At 42.0% G+C, this 17,890-nt stretch overlaps 1 protein-coding gene and 1 long non-coding RNA gene across 2 annotated transcripts in view; both read right to left on the bottom strand.

Moving 5' to 3' along the window:
- Positions 1-409: 409 nt before the first annotated feature.
- Positions 410-2,051, bottom strand: LOC134070395 (uncharacterized). The gene is made up of 2 exons (XR_009936929.1): positions 1,757-2,051; positions 410-966 (listed from the first exon to the last, which is right to left on the bottom strand). It is a non-coding gene; the product is annotated as an uncharacterized LOC134070395 (long non-coding RNA).
- Positions 2,052-9,822: 7,771 nt separating this feature from the next.
- The window catches only part of mrpl27 (mitochondrial ribosomal protein L27), a 41,072-nt gene continuing 33,004 nt past the window's right edge, over positions 9,823-17,890 (bottom strand). The window contains exon 4 of the mRNA XM_062526052.1: positions 9,823-10,729. Within this exon, the coding sequence (XP_062382036.1) occupies positions 10,523-10,729 (207 nt within the window). The 3' untranslated portion in view covers positions 9,823-10,522. The remainder of the gene's footprint in view (positions 10,730-17,890) is intronic.

Raw genomic sequence — 17,890 nt, 5'->3', positions numbered from 1 at the left:
ACCCAAGCCACACACACCCAATAGCCTACTATTTACTGTACCCAGAGGAGTATGGAACAGTTTTTCACCATGCAACATTGTACAGAACATGCAGGGAATAAGGGGAAATCCAGGGAAGCTTAATCAACCCTGCTACAATAGCAAGTTAGGTAGGAGTATTTGCCTAAAACTGATTCAGTGACCTTTCAGCACCTGATAAGGTCAAATGTACCACTTGACAAGATGACATTGAGCACCACAAATAAGAAAATAAAGACAGATTTTGAGAGTACAACTTACTTTTATGCAGAAACTATGCAACACTGTTAGGTTTGTAGGTTCACCAAAATAAAATTTAACATCTATGACTACAAAACAGTACTAACTAATTTAGAAATGATTTTACACCAATAGATTCAGACAACTCAACTCATGGTTCAACATATTTTATTTAAGACCTGTCAAGACAGTGTCAAACAAAGCATTACAATGTTTGGATCCACAATCCAGTTTGAAAGATCCAAAAGATGACATGTGAATACATCGTGCCAATCATGTGATGTGTTGGGGATACACTGTACCAATCTTGTGTTGTGATCTCACTGCTGTTCCTTAGGTGGCCATAAGATTAGATCTGAGAATCTGAAAAACATTACATCTAATGTGCTAATGAACACTATGACGACCGTGAATTTAGATATTCCAAAAAAGTGAGCAAAAAAAGTATTCATTCAAGGACTGTTCCTCATCCCTGGCCCTTAACTCATGAGGCACACACACTCACTTTCCAGTGCTGACATCTCCGATGCCAGGTCTTTTCATAGTTGTGGTCACTGTGATGGTCAGTAGAAGTAGTAGCCTCTTCATGCTCCTCCACATTGGTGGTTGAACAGCCAGTGAGATTGTTGCAAGTCACGCATTTTGTGCTTCATTCATGAGGTGTGTGCAAAAAGACAGCGCACAAAACTGGAGTCCAAAGCAGTCGCTCTAAAAAGTCAGGGCAGAGTAAAATAAAACACGACATGTGTGAGACATTACATTGTCCAACCTGAGTAAATATATTTCTCTTAGAACCTAGCCTAACATAAATCCTCAAATTATGGCCAGGGTCTTTTAAGTAGAGGCTGCGCAAAGCACAGACCTTTATTTTGGGCAGGCTTTGTTCAAAACGACCACGGCTATTATCCGAGGCTCAGCTATAAATAAAGTATGTATAATATGAGGATTTACGATGTAGGTCTTAATAAGGGACAGATACAGAAATTAGGAAGTTAACTACTGGGTTTAGCCACAGACAGTAAAAGACAGGGATAGCATAATAGCCTATTACGTTATGGTTACGGTAGCTGCTATTTAGCAGACGCCCATACAAATAACAACGATACAGTGGGCTATAAGCTAATTAACAGTAACAATTTTCAAAGTTGATGATACTACATTAATGACAATAGAATAATCCGACTTCAGCATTTGTGTTCATGTGAAATATAGGTTTTAGTGGGCTATCAAATGGAATAAGACATTGCAAGATTGCAATTTCAATGTGCTAACGTTAAAATAATAGATACCATACCAGCTACCATCTACTAGCAGCTAACACAACACAAACGCATTGCATAAGATATTATATCATGGGTGATGTTTACAAAACGTGTGAGCCTCATGAACTTGACTGATTGATATAGTCAATCAAGTTTTGTAAGTGTTGTCCAAACGTGTCTCTTGTTGTTGTTAGCCCTAGCAGCTAGATGCTACTAAGTTGAGAAGGCTCGCTTACCTGACACGAAAGTGTTCATTGCAGGGTGTGAATCGTGGTTATCCAAACATCTCTTCGAATGGCAGCTACTTCTTTCTTCTTTCTTTTGGTATAACGTTAGCATAACATACCAGTTCAGGGTTCCTCAACTGCACAACACATAGCTAACATGACGGTGTGACCTTAACCTGTTGAACTTGTTAGCAGCTAATCATTTCCCTCGAGCCGCTGGCTCTGTGGTCACTCCGTGGCTCCGTGGTCACACTTTTTCTTCGGTTTTCTCAGTTTAAATACAACGCGAAATGAATTTCCAAATCTCCACTTTTGCCCGAGTTTTGTTTAGAAAGAATCGTATTCAGAGGCGAAATCGCCGTTTGCGTGTAAAACGAAGGGAACAAACGAAGGGAAAAGTTTATATTAGTTAAGATATCCATGTATGAGTGAATGGCGCCGCCTAGTGAGCGACTCGAATCGGTCGGCAAGATGGCGGCGCAAAGTTACTGTGGCCCAATCCCAATGTCCGGACTCACGAACTCACGGACTTTGGTGCGCGTTCTCGCGCAATTCGTAAGGGTTTAGGGCTGTCCCAATGTCGAATTACAACGGGCGGGAGGGTTTACTTACCGAGCCCTTTCCGTGAGTCTGCATCGGTGCAGACTTAAAGGGATATTCCGCCATTTGTGGAAATACGCTCATTTTCCACCTTCCCTCGAGCAAAACAATCGATATTTACCTTGTTCCCGTTCATCCAGCCATTCTGTGAGTCTGGCGATACAACTTTTAGCTTCAGCCTAGCATAGATCATTGAATCGGATTAGACCATTAGCTTCTCGCCTGCTAGCTTCATGTTTAAAAGTGACTAATATTTCTGGTAATTTTCCCATTTAAAACGTGTGTCCTCTCAAGTCAGAAAGTGCAATAAGACCAACTGAAAATGAACCCTGCCGTTTTTCTAGGCTGATTTGACATGGAACTACATTCTCATCTGGCGTAATAATCAAGGCAACTTGCAGCTACTGGCACTACTACTGCTTGATGTCTATGGGGACTATTTTCAGATGCTGCGTATGATATCACTGCGCCTATGGTATGTTTGCAAGTTGCCTTGATTATTACGCCAGATGAGAGTGTAGTTCCATGTCAAATCAGCCTAGAAAAACGCCAGGTTTCATTTTCAGTTGGTCTTATTGCATTTTCTAACTTGAGAGGAGACACGTTTTAAATGGGAAAATTATCAGAAATCTTAGTCACTTTTAAACATGAAGCTAGCAGGCGAGAAGCTAATGGTCTAATCCGATTCAGTGATCTATGCTAGGCTGAAGCTAAAAGTTGTATCGCCAGACTCACAGAATGGCTGGATGAACGGGAACAAGGTAAATATCGATTGTTTTGCTCGAGGGGAGGTGGAAAATGAGCGTATTTCCAAAAATGGCGGAATATCCCTTTAACCTAAGGGAATTACCCACAGTTCAAAGTGTTGTGACGTTTACCGCGGAGATCATAGAAAAATCCGGAAATGAAGGTAAACAACAGCGCGCACGACACACGTGCATGGTGCAAATGTTAGCAACGTCTTTGTTAGTAAACATCGCCAAGGTACATGTGATCTCGTGAAGTGCTGTCCCAATCCCAAATACCTATCTGAGCCTATGTGGCCTCACACACTCACTCACTTAGCACCTGAGATCAATTAAGTCTGTGAGTCTTTAGTTCTTAGTCTTTAGGGCTGACATTGGGATTGGGCCTGTGACGTCAGGTGGCACAAACGAATTCAATGGCCCAATCCCAATGTCCGGACCGGTCCGGACTCACGAACTCACGGACTTTGGTGCGCGTTCTCGCGAAATTCATAAGGGCTTAGCTGTCCCAATGTCGAATTACAACGGGCGTGAGGGTTTGAGTACACACTCACCGAGCCCTTTCCGTGAGTCTGCATCGGCGGCGGCGCAGACTTAACCTAAGGGAATTACCCACAGTTCAAAGTGTTGTGACGTTTACCGCGGAGATCATAAAAAAATCCGGAAATGAAGGTAAACAACAACACGCACGACACACGTGCATGGTGCAAATGTTAGCAACGTCTTTGTCAGTAAACATCGCCAAGGTACATGTGATCTCGTGAAGTGCTGTCCCAATCCCTAAATTACCTATCTGAGCCCATGTGGACTCACACACTCACTCACTTAGCACCTGAAATCAATTAAGAGTCATTGCACGAGAAAACCAGGCAGAACAAGCAGGAGGTGGGAAGAAGGGGGTCGGCCAAATCGGCTCATACTTTGTATATGTGATAAGTATGTGGAACTATGAACAGCCATATACTTAAAACCCTCCAGCTCTTTTTTGTTATGGAGTTCTGGGACCCGTCTCAGAGACCCTCAAAAATCCAACAATTCATGGATGAAAATGACTGAAATTGCCATTTCTACCCTGATTATCCTGATAAAGATATGAACACAAGGGAATTACCCACAGTTCAAAGTGTTGTGACGTTTACCGCGGAGATCATAAAAAAATCCGCACGACACACGTGCATGGTGCAAATGTTAGCAACGTCTTTGTCAGTAAACATCGCCAAGGTACATGTGATCTCGTGAAGTGCTGTCCCAATCCCTAAATTACCTATCTGAGCCCATGTGGACTCACACCACTCACTCACTTAGCACCTGAAATCAATTAAGAGTCATTGCACGAGAAAACCAGGCAGAACAAGGAGGTGGGAAGAAGGGGGTCGGCCAAATCGGCTCATACTTTGTATATGTGATAAGTATGTGGAACTATGAACAGCCATATACTTAAAACCCTCCAGCTCTTTTTTGTTATGGAGTTCTGGGACCCGTCTCAGAGACCCTCAAAAATCCAACAATTCATGGATGAAAATGACTGAAATTGCCATTTCTACCCTGATTATCCTGATAAAGATATGAACACAAGCTTTATGTTTCCATAGAGCTTAGAATAGTTTTAAAGACCAAAAGGTGCACTAGGGGGTTATCTGCACCACTGAAAGCAGAATTTTCATCCCTCTAAAATTGGTCATTTTTAGGAGGCATTATCTCACATTCGCAGTGGCTTTGGTGGATGGTTTTACTGTTGCTGGACAGAGGAACATCTTCTGATTCAAAAACAATGGTCGTCTAATTGGGCCACACATAATGTGTGCCGTGCCAGGAGGGTCTTTCCGGTATTTTTTTCGAATTTTGGAGTAGGCCTATAATAAACCAGGTAATAATATCTCACTATAGGGTAATTTATGGTCAATTTTTGTGTCACTGTATGACAAATTGTTAAAGAAAGCTTTAATTAACTAGAAAAGCACTCAAAGAGTGCAGACCTCTGCATGTTGATGCTCTTGATTGTCATACATTTGAAACTAGACTATTCAGATCGTCACCAAGTGGCCATACCATGCCATTACATCGCAAACATCTGGCATTAAATCTGTTTGTGATGTAATGCCATGGTATGGCCATGTGATGGCGATCTGAATATTGTTTATCATAGGCCAAAACACGACAAATTCTGCTAAAGACCCTCCTGGCACGGCACACATTATGTGTGGCCCAATTAGACGACAATTGTTTTTGAATCAGTAGATGTTCCTTTCTCCAGCAACAGTAAAACCATCCACCAAAGCCACTGCGAATACGAGATAATGCTTCTTAAAAATGACCGAAATTTAGAGGGGGGGACATTCTGCTTTCAGTGGTGTAGATAACCCCTCGGTGCACCTTTTGGTCTTTAAAAGTATGCTACCTAGGCTCCATGGAAATATAAAGCTTATGTTCATATCTTTATCAGGATAATAAGGGTAGAAATGGCAATTTCAGTCATTTTCAGCCATGGATTGTTGGATTTTTGAGGGTCTCTGAGAGGGGTCCCAGAACTCCATAACAAAAAACAGCTGGAGGGTTTTAAGTATATGGCTGTTCATAGTTCCACATACTTATCACATATACAAAGTATGAGCCGATTTGGCCGACCCCCTTCTTCCCACCTCTGCCTGGTTTTCTCATGCAATGACTCTAAGTCTGTGAGTCCTTATTCTAGTCTTTAGGGCTGACATTGGGATTGGGCCTATAAGTGTCTCCCTGTGCATCCATTGTCCCATATACGCTGCCACTTCTGAATGATCTTATCAGAGAGGGTTAAAGCGAGCGGTCAGTAATGAAGGATCGTTGATCTTATCCTGCGGTAGTTTTTTTGTGATCAAAAGTTATATTAGTGTGCCATGCAATAATAATATGATCAAACAACAGATGAATTCGTACTTAAACAGGCCCTAAAGTATGCAATGTCATAGTTTTGAAGTTTAGAGGCAAAACAGGTGTGTCAGTAGTCGCTGGAGGTTCGATTGGTACAGCCAGAGAATGTCTAATAAGGGGCGAACGACCACTCGCTGAATACTTCCGCATGGTACTGCAACTAGAGGGCGATCGCGAGCAAGTGGATAATGAATGGAGATGAATCAGGGGGTCAGGATTTGACTGGTTAGCTTCGCCGATTAGCAAAGCACTTCCTCGTCGCCATTTTCCAGAAATACATCATGTCCGGTGCCATTTTCCCTGCGTTTTCCTCATGCTGATTGGTGGCTGTTCCACTCTCAGCTCATGCACGAGCTTAGTGTGGGCACGAGCTCTCCTTCTGTACCTTACGTCAATCGGTAACCTGGCACTTAATTGGCTAAGTAAAACGGCACCGGAAACAAGCCCCTTGAAACGCCATGTTGAAGCCTGAAAAAATCGTTCAATTTTGGCAATTTTCACTAGCCTAGCATTCCCATTGAAATGAATGGGGGCGGGACTTGTTCACGTTCTCCAGTTCTTATAATACCTCCATGAGATGAATGGAGTTAACCTTCCCTCTCCACACAATAGGATAATGCTAAACGAATCATCTTCTTTTTTTCAAATAACAGGATGCGTTACCGTCGCAACTTCTGGTCGCATGTCAGTCACCATTATGTTAAGCCCACCCACTGACTTTATACACGCTGTGATTGGCCCGCTTTTATTTTCCATTTCTCAGCTCCTTAGCTCTACGGAGCGTTGTTAGACTGCCCCGCCAGCCAAATTACATTTGCTGCCCCTAGGGGCGTCTAGATTTCTAGGCTACTAAAATCCACTTTTCTCTGGATATAATTTTTTTGTGTAGAAATCGAAATATTGCTTATGAAAGGGGGGTCAAGGAAAATACACACGGCTGAGTATTAGATTTTTTAAGTCCCTTAATTGCTCTAAAAAGCCTTTCAAATGTGTCAATGATGTCATTCATTAGCAGGGTGCTAGTGTGTTATGGGCAACAACGACCAAGCCTGTGAGAAACCTAAGGGCCATAAGTAATTGTTCATTCAACTTAATATACATAACATAATATATTCGTCCATAGACTTATAATGGGGCATAAAAAGGGCAATAACACATCAACAGCAGCTTATTGACCGGGTTGGCCACTAGAGTGTGGATCGGGCCTTTTTTTTCTGTCCGCGACCGACCCGAGCCCGACAGCGCAGTGATCGAATCCGACCCGAACCCGACAGGCATTAAGATATTTGTGTCCGAGCCCGACCGGGCTCGACACAGTTCAAATCACACTATTTGCATAGGCATACTAATGACACACGTGGATATTGCTTGTGTGGAAAGTCCGATTGTATCAATCAATTGAAAGGCATTCGGAAACGTCGGCACAGATAAGCGGAGCCATGAGCTCTCACACACACGGAGCAAGAAGTGCACGCGTTAGAACAAGAGGCTGGGCACAGTTATGTTGGCTATGTCTACATGCCATGATTTGATTTTCCTCTCTCGTTTTTGATGGTCTTAAACTCTCCAGAGGCTAACTTCTGTTTGCAATCTTCCATCTTAGCACGGCTCACAACTGCACTTACTGTACGTGTTTCGTTGTCGCATGCAATAGAAAAATCTCGCGCACAGGAGGAAATATGTTTATGCTGTTAGGATCAGGAATCAAGATAATCAGGATAATCTATTACAAACCACAAAAATGAACATCAAGTGAAATAAGTTGTTTTTCATTTTACATTTCAAATGTCTTATCGCGCTGATGTGTCCGGGTCCGACCCGAGCCCGAACATAAGTTCTAAATATTTGTCCGACTCCGACCGAACCCGTCGGGTTCCGACGGGTCCCGTCGGGCTTCGGTCGGGTTTCCATGCTCTATTGGCCACCAAGGTTGTGATCCTGGGACATCCTAGATTTTATTTTTGCATGACAACCTTTTACAGCAGCCCATGTCTGTAAAACCCCCTTTGCCCCCTGGGTAATTAGCATGCTTAAAAAACAAACAATGGAAATGCAATGCATACTGGTTAGAAATACTGTCTGACTTCCTCCAGACGGGGAACTTACCACCATGTTCTTCTACACCAGTTCTTGCAGTTGTCTTTCCACGGATTGCACAAGCTGAAACCACCCTCATGACGTCAGTTCAAAGATGTGATGGGGCCGTTTGGAAGGAATCTCCCCATGACAATTACGACCGTTTTTTTCATTCTGCTTCCTTGTTTTGGAATGTGCAAAACTGAACAGAAATCAAAAGGATACCTTCTTCTTTTTTGTAAAAGTATATTTTTTGGGCTTTTGTGCCTTTAATTTTGACAGGACAGTAGAGAGAGACAGGAAGCGAATGGGTGAGAGAGTCGGGGTGGGATCCGGAAAGGGCCACGGGGCGGGAATCGAACCCGGGTCGCCGGGTGCAGGTGCCCCAGCCAGTTGCGCCACGGCTGGGGCCAAGGATACCTTCTTCTATGTGATTTCCGCAACAATGGTAGGCTAGCCGACTGAAAACGTTGGATATGCCTTGCTTTTGTGCACTGGTGCACAGTCATGTTGGAACAGCACATGGTCATCCCCAAACTGTTCCCACAAAGTTGGGGGCATGGAATTTTCCAAAATCTCTTGGTTAATGCTGAAGCATTTCGAGTTCCGAGTGGACAAGCCCAGGTCAGGGATGGCCCCTTCCTGTTCCAATGTGACTGCACCAGCTGGTGCAGTGCTCAAAGCAAGGTCCATAAAGACATGGGTGACAGTGTTTGGTGTGGATGAACTTGACTAGCCTGCACGGAGTCCTGACCTCAACCCAATAGGACACCTTTGGGATGAATTAGAGCGATGACTGAGAGCCAGTCCCCTTATCCAACATCAGTGTGACCTCACAAATGTGCTTCTGGAAGAATGGTCAAAACTTCCCATGAACACACTCCTAAACCTTGTGGACAGCCTTCCCAGAAGAGTTAAAGCTGTTATAGCTGCAAAGAATAGGCCAACGTCATATTACACCCTATGGATTAAGAATGGGATGTCACTGAAGTTCATACTGTATGTGAGTCAAGGCAGGTGACCCAATACTTTTGACAATATAGAATTTGGAATGTTATGCTTTTGCAGGTAATCTATGGGTGCGTTCGTAAATTCAATCTGACACTCTGAAAAATAGAATAACGCTCTGAAGTTCGAAAAAGACGAGCATTCTAACTCCCAGTGAATTTACGAACGATTATTTGTGTTTATGTTTACAATATGGACGCCACTACGGCACTTTTGAAACAGGGTTTATGTATTATTCAAAACTCAATTCCACTGATGCAAGAGCTTTCTTGACAGTGATGATGAAGAACAATGTGAGAGCAGTTATTTAAACCGTCTACATAATCTTGATGAGCAACGCTTGTAATGTAAACTTGGAAACGTTCTTCTAGCACTAGCACTAAAATGCTAACCTGTTAACGTTACGTAGGTAACTAGATTCGTTACTTGCTGACTGATGTGACGTCACACTCGGCTACTCTGTCCTTTCAGCTGGAGTGCCCAGAGTACGCTCTGGGCGCTCCGAGAGTGTGACGCTCTGAATAAACGAACGATAATTCCATCCACACTCTGAATTTACGAACGGTTAAAAAAGTTTCAGAGTGTGCTCGGAGCGCTCGGAGTGCAATTTACGAACGCACCCTATATCTACAGATTGTTCTGAGAAAGGCACTTATTGTTTTGAAGACTCATTTCATGCTTGGTTACTTGCTCTTATTCTAAAACCCAACAAAATGCTATTCACAAAAGGATACAATGTTAAAGTCATGGTAGCAGAGTTTATTTATGTAGACTCAATTCAGATTCAGACTCATGTATGATTTATATTACAATCCTTACACAATAGTTGCATTAACAAAATGTAAAGAAATGTAAGACAATAAGCCAGGTATAAACAAGTTGCCGGTTTCTTCAACTACATACAGTACTTACAGCCTGTAGACAATGTGCCGCATAGCAGTGAACAAATACATATAGAATGCATGTATTTTTAACATATAAACCTGCCCCCAATCATATACAACCATCTAAATAAATGTGCTCATTTAAAAATGTACTCACAGAACATGTTGGGGAAATCAGGAATACTCTTAGGATATTCAAACACAAAGATTATCATTGGAAATAAAGATCTATGAACTAAACAGCATTCATAATGATAATTTCATGGGGAGTTTTGCTTATAAAGGTGCCTCACAAGGTTGGCTGAACAGACTTTATTGAACAATTCAGGCATTAGGGTTAATCTCCCTTACTAATCTGTCTAAATTACTGTTTTTTCAAACAGAGCACAGCAAACTTATAAATGTACCATCTTAAATCATAAAATTGAGAGACTGTTTTTATGACTGGCTGTAGCCTTTCAATCTTTCAATTTCAAATGACATGCTTTGTTATGCTTCAGGTGTTCCTGAGATCCATGTGAGGTCTACACCTGTTCCAAGGTTGGAGTTCATTTTCACATCATACTGACCAGTTTAAAGGTAACGTCCTGCTTTTTCGGAACCACACTAATAAAGGTCTTGTACAGCACGGCTCCTTTCGGCAGCTTTGAGATCATGTCTTTGGCTTCAGCACTCTGAGGGAGAGGAACGTACACCTCCTTGGTGAACCTAACAACACCATCCTCTAATGCATACAAGGTGTTGTTTTTCCCAATTCCGACCTGTAAACAAATGTCAGGATTTACCCTGTGACAAGGCATCTAACACACATCAACAACACATATAGCATGATTTTGGTAAAATATGTGTCAGTGTCGCCAAATGAAAAGGTTACACCATATAAAGGAAGCATTACAAACAGATATTCAACATTGTGACATCTATTCTTGGGCAATTAATATTCTGTGCAACACATTGCATTTATATAGTGCTTTTCAAGGCACCTAAAACACTTTACAGTGAAGTGGGACCACACTAACCACAACAGTGGGTGTGTCTGACTGAGTTACTGCTCGCATGGAGACGAGAAGGGTATGCATCATCTTATCTAACTGGGAGAGATGGTGAATAAGCTAATTGGCATGTTCCATTAAGACTGTATTTCTCATAGACTGTATATAGTTCTATACAGTCTATGGTATTTCTTAACATTGTTTTATTCCACAATCCGGATCCGGGGATTAACTACCAATGCCTAGCCTAGCCCGATCTGAAGGTTGCTTACACAAGTTCAGATGTCAGAGGTAAGAAATAGCTAAATGAATTTAAATGTGGAACAAAAATATGTTTTAATGTGGATTATACAGAGGCTCCGTTCGAATCGGAAGGCAGCTGCCTACTGCCTCCCTCCCTAAATAGAGAGCTCTCTAACTAGACATGACTTAAGATTAAGAGTCATTGCATGAGAAAACCAGTCAGAGGTGGGAAGAAGGGGGTCGGCCAAATCGGCTCATACTTTGTATATGTGATAAGTATGTGGAACTATGAACAGCCATATACTTAAAACCCTCCAGCTGTTTTTTGTTATGGAGTTCTGGGACCCCTCTCAGAGACCCTCAAAAATCCAACAATTCATGGCTGAAAATGACTGAAATTGCCATTTCTACCCTGATTATCCTGATAAAGATATGAACATAAGCTTTATATTTCCATAGAGCCTAGGTAGCATAGTTTTAAAGACCAAAAGGTGCACTGAGGGGTTATCTACACCACTGAAAGCAGAATGTCCCCCCTCTAAATTTCGGTCATTTTTAAGAAGCACTATCTCGTATTCGCAGTGGCTTTGGTGGATGGTTTTACTGTTGCTGGAGAAAGGAACATCTACTGATTCAAAAACAATTGTCGTCTAATTGGGCCACACATAATGTGTGCCGTGCCAGGAGGGTCTTTAGCAGAATTTGTCGTGTTTTGGCCTATGATAAACCATATTCAGATCGCCATCACATGGCCATACCATGGCATTACATCACAAACAGATTTAATGCCAGATGTTTGCGATATAATGGCATGGTATGGCCACTCGGTGACGATCTGAATAGTGTAGTTTCAAATGTATGACAACCAAGAGCATCAATGCATGCAGAGGTCTGCACTCTTTGAGTGCTTTTCTAGTTAATTAAAGCTTTCTTTAACAATTTGTCATACAGTGACACAAAAATTGACCATAAATTACCCTATAGTGAGATATTATTACCTGGTTTATCATACTCCAAAATCCGAAAAAATACCGGAAAGACCCTCCTGGCACGGCGCACATTATGTGTGGCCCAATTAGACGACCATTGTTTTTGAATCAGAAGATGTTCCTTTCTCCAGCAACAGTAAAACCATCCACCAAAGCCACTGCGAATGTGAGATAATGCCTCCTAAAAATGACCAATTTTAGAGGGATGAAAATTCTGCTTTCAGTGGTGCAGATAACCCCCTAGTGCACCTTTTGGTCTTTAAAACTATTCTACCTAAGCTCTATGGAAACATAAAGCTAGTGTTCATATCTTTATCAGGATAATCAGGGTAAAAATGGCAATTTCAGTCATTTTCATCCATGAATTGTTGGATTTTTGAGGGTCTCTGAGACTGGTCCCAGAACTCCATAACAAAAAAGAGTTCGAGGGTTTTAAGTATATGGCTGTTCATAGTTCCACATACTTATCACATATACAAAGTATGAGCCGATTTGGCCGACCCCCTTCTTCCCACCTCCTGCTTGTTCTGCCTGGTTTTCTCCTGCAATGACTCTTAAACGCGTCGTTTAAAAATGAGCGTAGCACTCTAGAATCTTTGGTTAACACTACGGTATGACGTTAGCAAAAGCCTGACGTTAAACCAAATTAGCCTACGTAAGCTAGCAGGCTAACGGTATAAAATAGTTTCACTGGCAGCTAATATATCAGACCAGGCGTTATTAGTGGGTACAACAATGGTATAACCAGGTAGTAAATTGTTTATTTTCAATCTACTTTACACAAATCCAAACTAAATAGATGACATTTCAACAGATTCGGCAGTCATTTACCGATATCGGCAGCCATGTTTGTTTTGTTTTCACAGAGGTTCAGACCAAAGGGGCAGCGAACGTTCTGAGAGTGTAGACAGTAGGGCGGCCGCCATGCTAAACAGTAGACTGTGGCTAGCTGGCCATTCCATTGAATCCTATGGGGCGTAAGCGCCACTTTTGACATCAAATAACGTTACAGCTGAAGCGTTTTAAGCCTTTATATGAACATTTCCTATTGTCGGAGTGCATACTACATTGTGTAATTGTTTTATCGGCAGAGTAATAAACTTTTTCCGAAATCAATGCTAATGTGGGAATGCGCATGCGTCCATAGAGAGTAAAGCGTCGCCATAGGTCAGACTCGGTCAGACTACGTGCCTACGTCACATATACGACACGTGAGCCTGCGCAGGAGACCTATGACGGAAATAGTAGACCAAAAAAAAACGTTGAAATTTGCTTCCTCGGTCTCTGCTGACGTCTACGTGATAGCTCTGTCCATATCTTTTACTGTCTATGATTCAGACGTGGCCGCAAAGGATTATGGGTAGAAGGCAGCTTGAAGTGTACATCGATGCTGCCTTCAAAATTTACCGTTATTCAGGAATTCTAAGACATCTTAGAAAATCTTTTTTTCGGTTTCGAACGGCCTTCGCTGCCTTGCTCTCTAGCCTGTTGAGGAGTGAATTATTTTCCAAGTTCCTTCTAGAATTCAACGCAACAAATCTATCCACGATATTCCGCAGCCAACAATGGGGGTCGCCATGACACCGAAAACGGTTTTCTATTTCCGGCGAAGCTGCATTGTATCTATTTTAACGTGACTGTTGACGGTGCTTAACATATCATAACGCATATAAAAGTCAACTTTTCTATTCTATATCGGTTATATGTGATGTAGTATATACATGCTGAGGGCAGAATTGTCAACATTTCGAAAGAAATCTAAGTTGAGGCATAATCTAGTTAGCTATGGAGAACGCACATGTTAACAGAATGAACGGAAGTTGAAAACAGTATCGTAACCATCTCAACGATACATAATTCCGGGTTAAGGAAAGAGGTGAATAGTTTCAGTATTCTGTATACAGTTTGTGGGGAAAATCTCGGTGGGTAATTGTCTCATCATAATGCGGAACTCTCAGTTCACAGAACATTCTAATCACATATTTGTGACCGTACCCCTCAACAGGCTAGTTAGATATCTTAGAAGGCAGCAGTTTTTCCCGATTCGAACGGAGCCAGAGTTTTGATTAGGGATGGGTGGTATAAACGATATGCGATATAAACTATATAAAATAGGCCTGCAATAGAGATTTCAGTTATATTGCACATACAGTGGGCGTTGGTTGACATTGGCCGCTTTCACGTGAGATTCTCATGAGAATCACACGTGAATCACGTGTATTTTATTTATTTTTCCCAAGTGAAGCTGCAATGTCCCAAACAACCACCAGGTGGCACTTGTGAGCAGGGTTAGGAATGTCGGCATTTACCACTAGCCAAACAGTCCCAAATTGAATTCAATCCCGAAGCAAGCTCAACATCTTTTCTGCTTTTAATAGCCTAGTCTCACGACAAAACTTGTTATTGTTTATGAAGGTGTCTTCTGTTAGCCTATTGTATGAAGAGGCAACTGGCTGTTTCGTTTAGGTTGGTTTTGCTGTCACTAACGGTTTCATGAGGTCACAAGGCCAGTTTCCACTAAAAACATAAGCCTAGGCTACTGTATGTCCTTGTGTTCTCGTTTTTGGGTCAATTCATACATTTTATTTCAAATGTGCGGATAGGCTGATGGTAGGCCTACGCTTGTGTTTATGCTGGCAACAAAACAAAATGGTTCACGAATGTTATTCTTGATTCTAAATGCGGGAAACAATTCAAATAAAATGTCCCATTTTCCGACGCACCACAAACCTCTTGCCTATGTATACATTGGGCTATATGTTTATTTGAAATGCTGTTGTCAAATAGCCTAAAATAGGCCTACAGGAGAAACTATATGGTTTATGCTCTGCTGTTTCATTCCGAACCGAAAGCGAAGGAGGGAGAATGAATTATGAACGTTTCAGTTTTGCGTAAATAATTCCTGAACGGTTTTGATCAGGCGGGAAACAATTAGGCATCACACCCATCTTGTCTATTTAAATATTCTATTATTTGGGCCTATTATAAAAGGTAGGACTTTTTCGTTAGAAAACAATTTCATTTGAATTATGGACTGCCTTTGAATGACGTTTGATCGGACTTTCAGTTCTCAGAAGAAAGTTTCAAGACGCTAAGAAACACATGTTTGCCCCGTCGCATTAACGGTGACTTAATTTATTTCAAAATGATATGACCTCATGAATCCTATGGTTGTTTGTGTGTTCTACTTGTCTTTGTTGATCTATAATGATTATAGGGGATTCATCTCAGTTGTTAGATTTGCACATAATATGGTCACCCGCGGTTATGGGTCAAGAAAACCTTTTTTTTTTTAAGTATATTTTTTTGGCCATTTTATGCCTTTATTGACAGTGACAGTGGAGAAAGACAGGAAGTGAATGGGAGAGAGAGCGGGGGTGGGATCCGGAAAGGGCCACGGGGCGGGAACCGAACCCGGGTCGCCGGCGTGCGGCGCAGGTGCCCCAGCCAGCCGCGCCACGGCCGGGGCCATATTTTTTATGATATTCGGGTCATGTTTGGTCGGGTCGGTATAAAAAAATATGCTGTTAATTTTTTGTCATTTATATCGTACATAATTGTCTTTAGAAGAGGAAAACATAATTTGCAGCATTCCCACTGAAACGCGATTCTATTCCCCATATTTTGTCACGAACATGTGCACTTGTTGTTTCTGCGTAGACAGACCCTCGGCTACACTTGACATGCAGTTGTGTTCTGTTCTCAGAGCATATGCTTTCTTTGACTTTTTTCTCGAACTGCTGGCCCCTTCGATTCGGCTACTGAGCAGCGAAGTTGCTGATGCGATGCGTGCTTCTCAAGTCTGATCATTTGTAGCAAGATCGAATGGTGGAACCATGGACTGAAAGACAAATAAACTAAAAGTGTCCCCAATCAGGAAATACTTCTTAATTTAATGTCATCAAGGCATATAGCCTACAATTGGTATGAGCATGCAATGTGTGTCCTTGCGCAACTTATAAAGTGGCTCGTTGGAAAGCCCCACGTCTGCTCTTTCGTGCAATAAAGGTTTCGCGGAGCGAGCAATGACGCACTCAATCGGGCTCTATGGGTTTTGGTTTTGATTTTTGTTTTGGTCCATTGATGAAGACGTTAATAAAGAGTTTCTTAATAGTAATACGGTAATATTCTGTGCCTGCATTTCATGCTTGGGAGCCTCAACGCATTCATGTGAGGAACGGCTGAAACAGAATTTGTATAGGAAAATCCTTAGGCTAATTATGTTCAATGTTGAGTCAAATAGTCTAATTTTTGGATGAACGCTGACACGGAACAAATAAAGGCCTAGACTAAATGCATGTTTCCCAAATTCTGAGCAATCAATAGGCTATTAGGCCTATATTGTTTACATGCATGAGATACCAGTTTTGCGTAGCTCAATGACGCTACGACTAAGTTTTTACAATAAGCGGGTAGGGAAGCGGGTCGGGTATAATATTTCAATAATTCTTTTATGTGGTCCGAGTTGCGGTCGGGTTAGTTGTAAACGGCGGGGCGGGGCGGGCCGTTCAGACACATACCCGCGCATCACTGGTGGGCACCAACTTTTTCGATGAATTGATAAACATTTAAAAAGTGGTGGGGACAAAATCGTTCGTCATAAAAAGTGGTGGAGACATGGCTACCCGGTCCCCGGCGAAAATGATGCTGTTTCCGAAAGCCGAAAAGGAGTAGGCTCACTGTTGCAGACGCACACTCAACATATAGGCCTACAAAAGATTGCTAATGATGTGTGAAACTGCTCTTGGGGGGTGGGGGATTTTTTATTCGTGTTCTAAGGCACAGAGGCCAGCTCACAGAGGGGGGATGGTACAGTTAGCTTCCAACACTTGATGCTGCTGCCCATTTCGGAGCCCTATATTAGAATGGCTTTGTGGTAGCCATCGTCGGCACGGCAGATGCTTGGACAACGACTCAAAAGTCAAAGACTAGACTAGACTAATCGTTATAATATTTTCTATGTTTCAAATCACTTGATCGCAGATGTAACAGAACCCTCACCAATTTGAGGAACCGGATAACCTCGCAAAGTTCATGCTTGTCTTTTTGCGCAAGTGAAACTGAAATTAGATAGATAGATAGATATAGACAGATAGATAGATAGGCGTCATTTTAACACTTTTTGTTATCACAGATTTTGTCCCCATCACTTTTGCCAACTGAAAACAAAATGTCTTTAATACATGGCTACGCTTGACAGGACAGTGAGCGGTGATTCATTTTCACCATTGACTAGACCTATAGCTACGCAAAATAAAGTTCTAGCAACTTAGATATAGGTATACTCATGTTCATGTTGATTCAGAGATAGGCATAGGCCTACCGTTGTCTACTGTACGTCAAGCTAGACTGCATTTTATCATGTGGTGAATGAATGACTAACGATATGTCGCTGGACCATGCCGGACGTGTTTCCCCCGAAAGAAACATTTCGACAATCATTAAGAAACATAGGCTACATCATTCATACTCCTACTTCCCGTGCATCTTGCGTTTTACTTGCTTCCTTAATTTTGTGAGAGTCTGAGATTGACAGAGCATAGACTCTGATCTGATGGACAGTCGTCAGTATGCATGTCAGAAGTTTTGATCGTGCGTTAAGTGTATACCGCGAATATCAAATAAACTCGACTGACTGAATCCCTTATATTTTTGGCAACTGTTAAAATATTCAAAACCATGCACTGAAATATCAAAG

This window comes from Sardina pilchardus, chromosome 22, assembly GCF_963854185.1.
Source record: "Sardina pilchardus chromosome 22, fSarPil1.1, whole genome shotgun sequence".
In the NCBI taxonomy this organism is placed as follows: Eukaryota; Metazoa; Chordata; class Actinopteri; order Clupeiformes; family Clupeidae; genus Sardina; species Sardina pilchardus.
The sequence above is the reverse complement of the archived record's forward strand: the minus strand, read 5'-3'. Positions and strand labels throughout refer to the sequence as shown.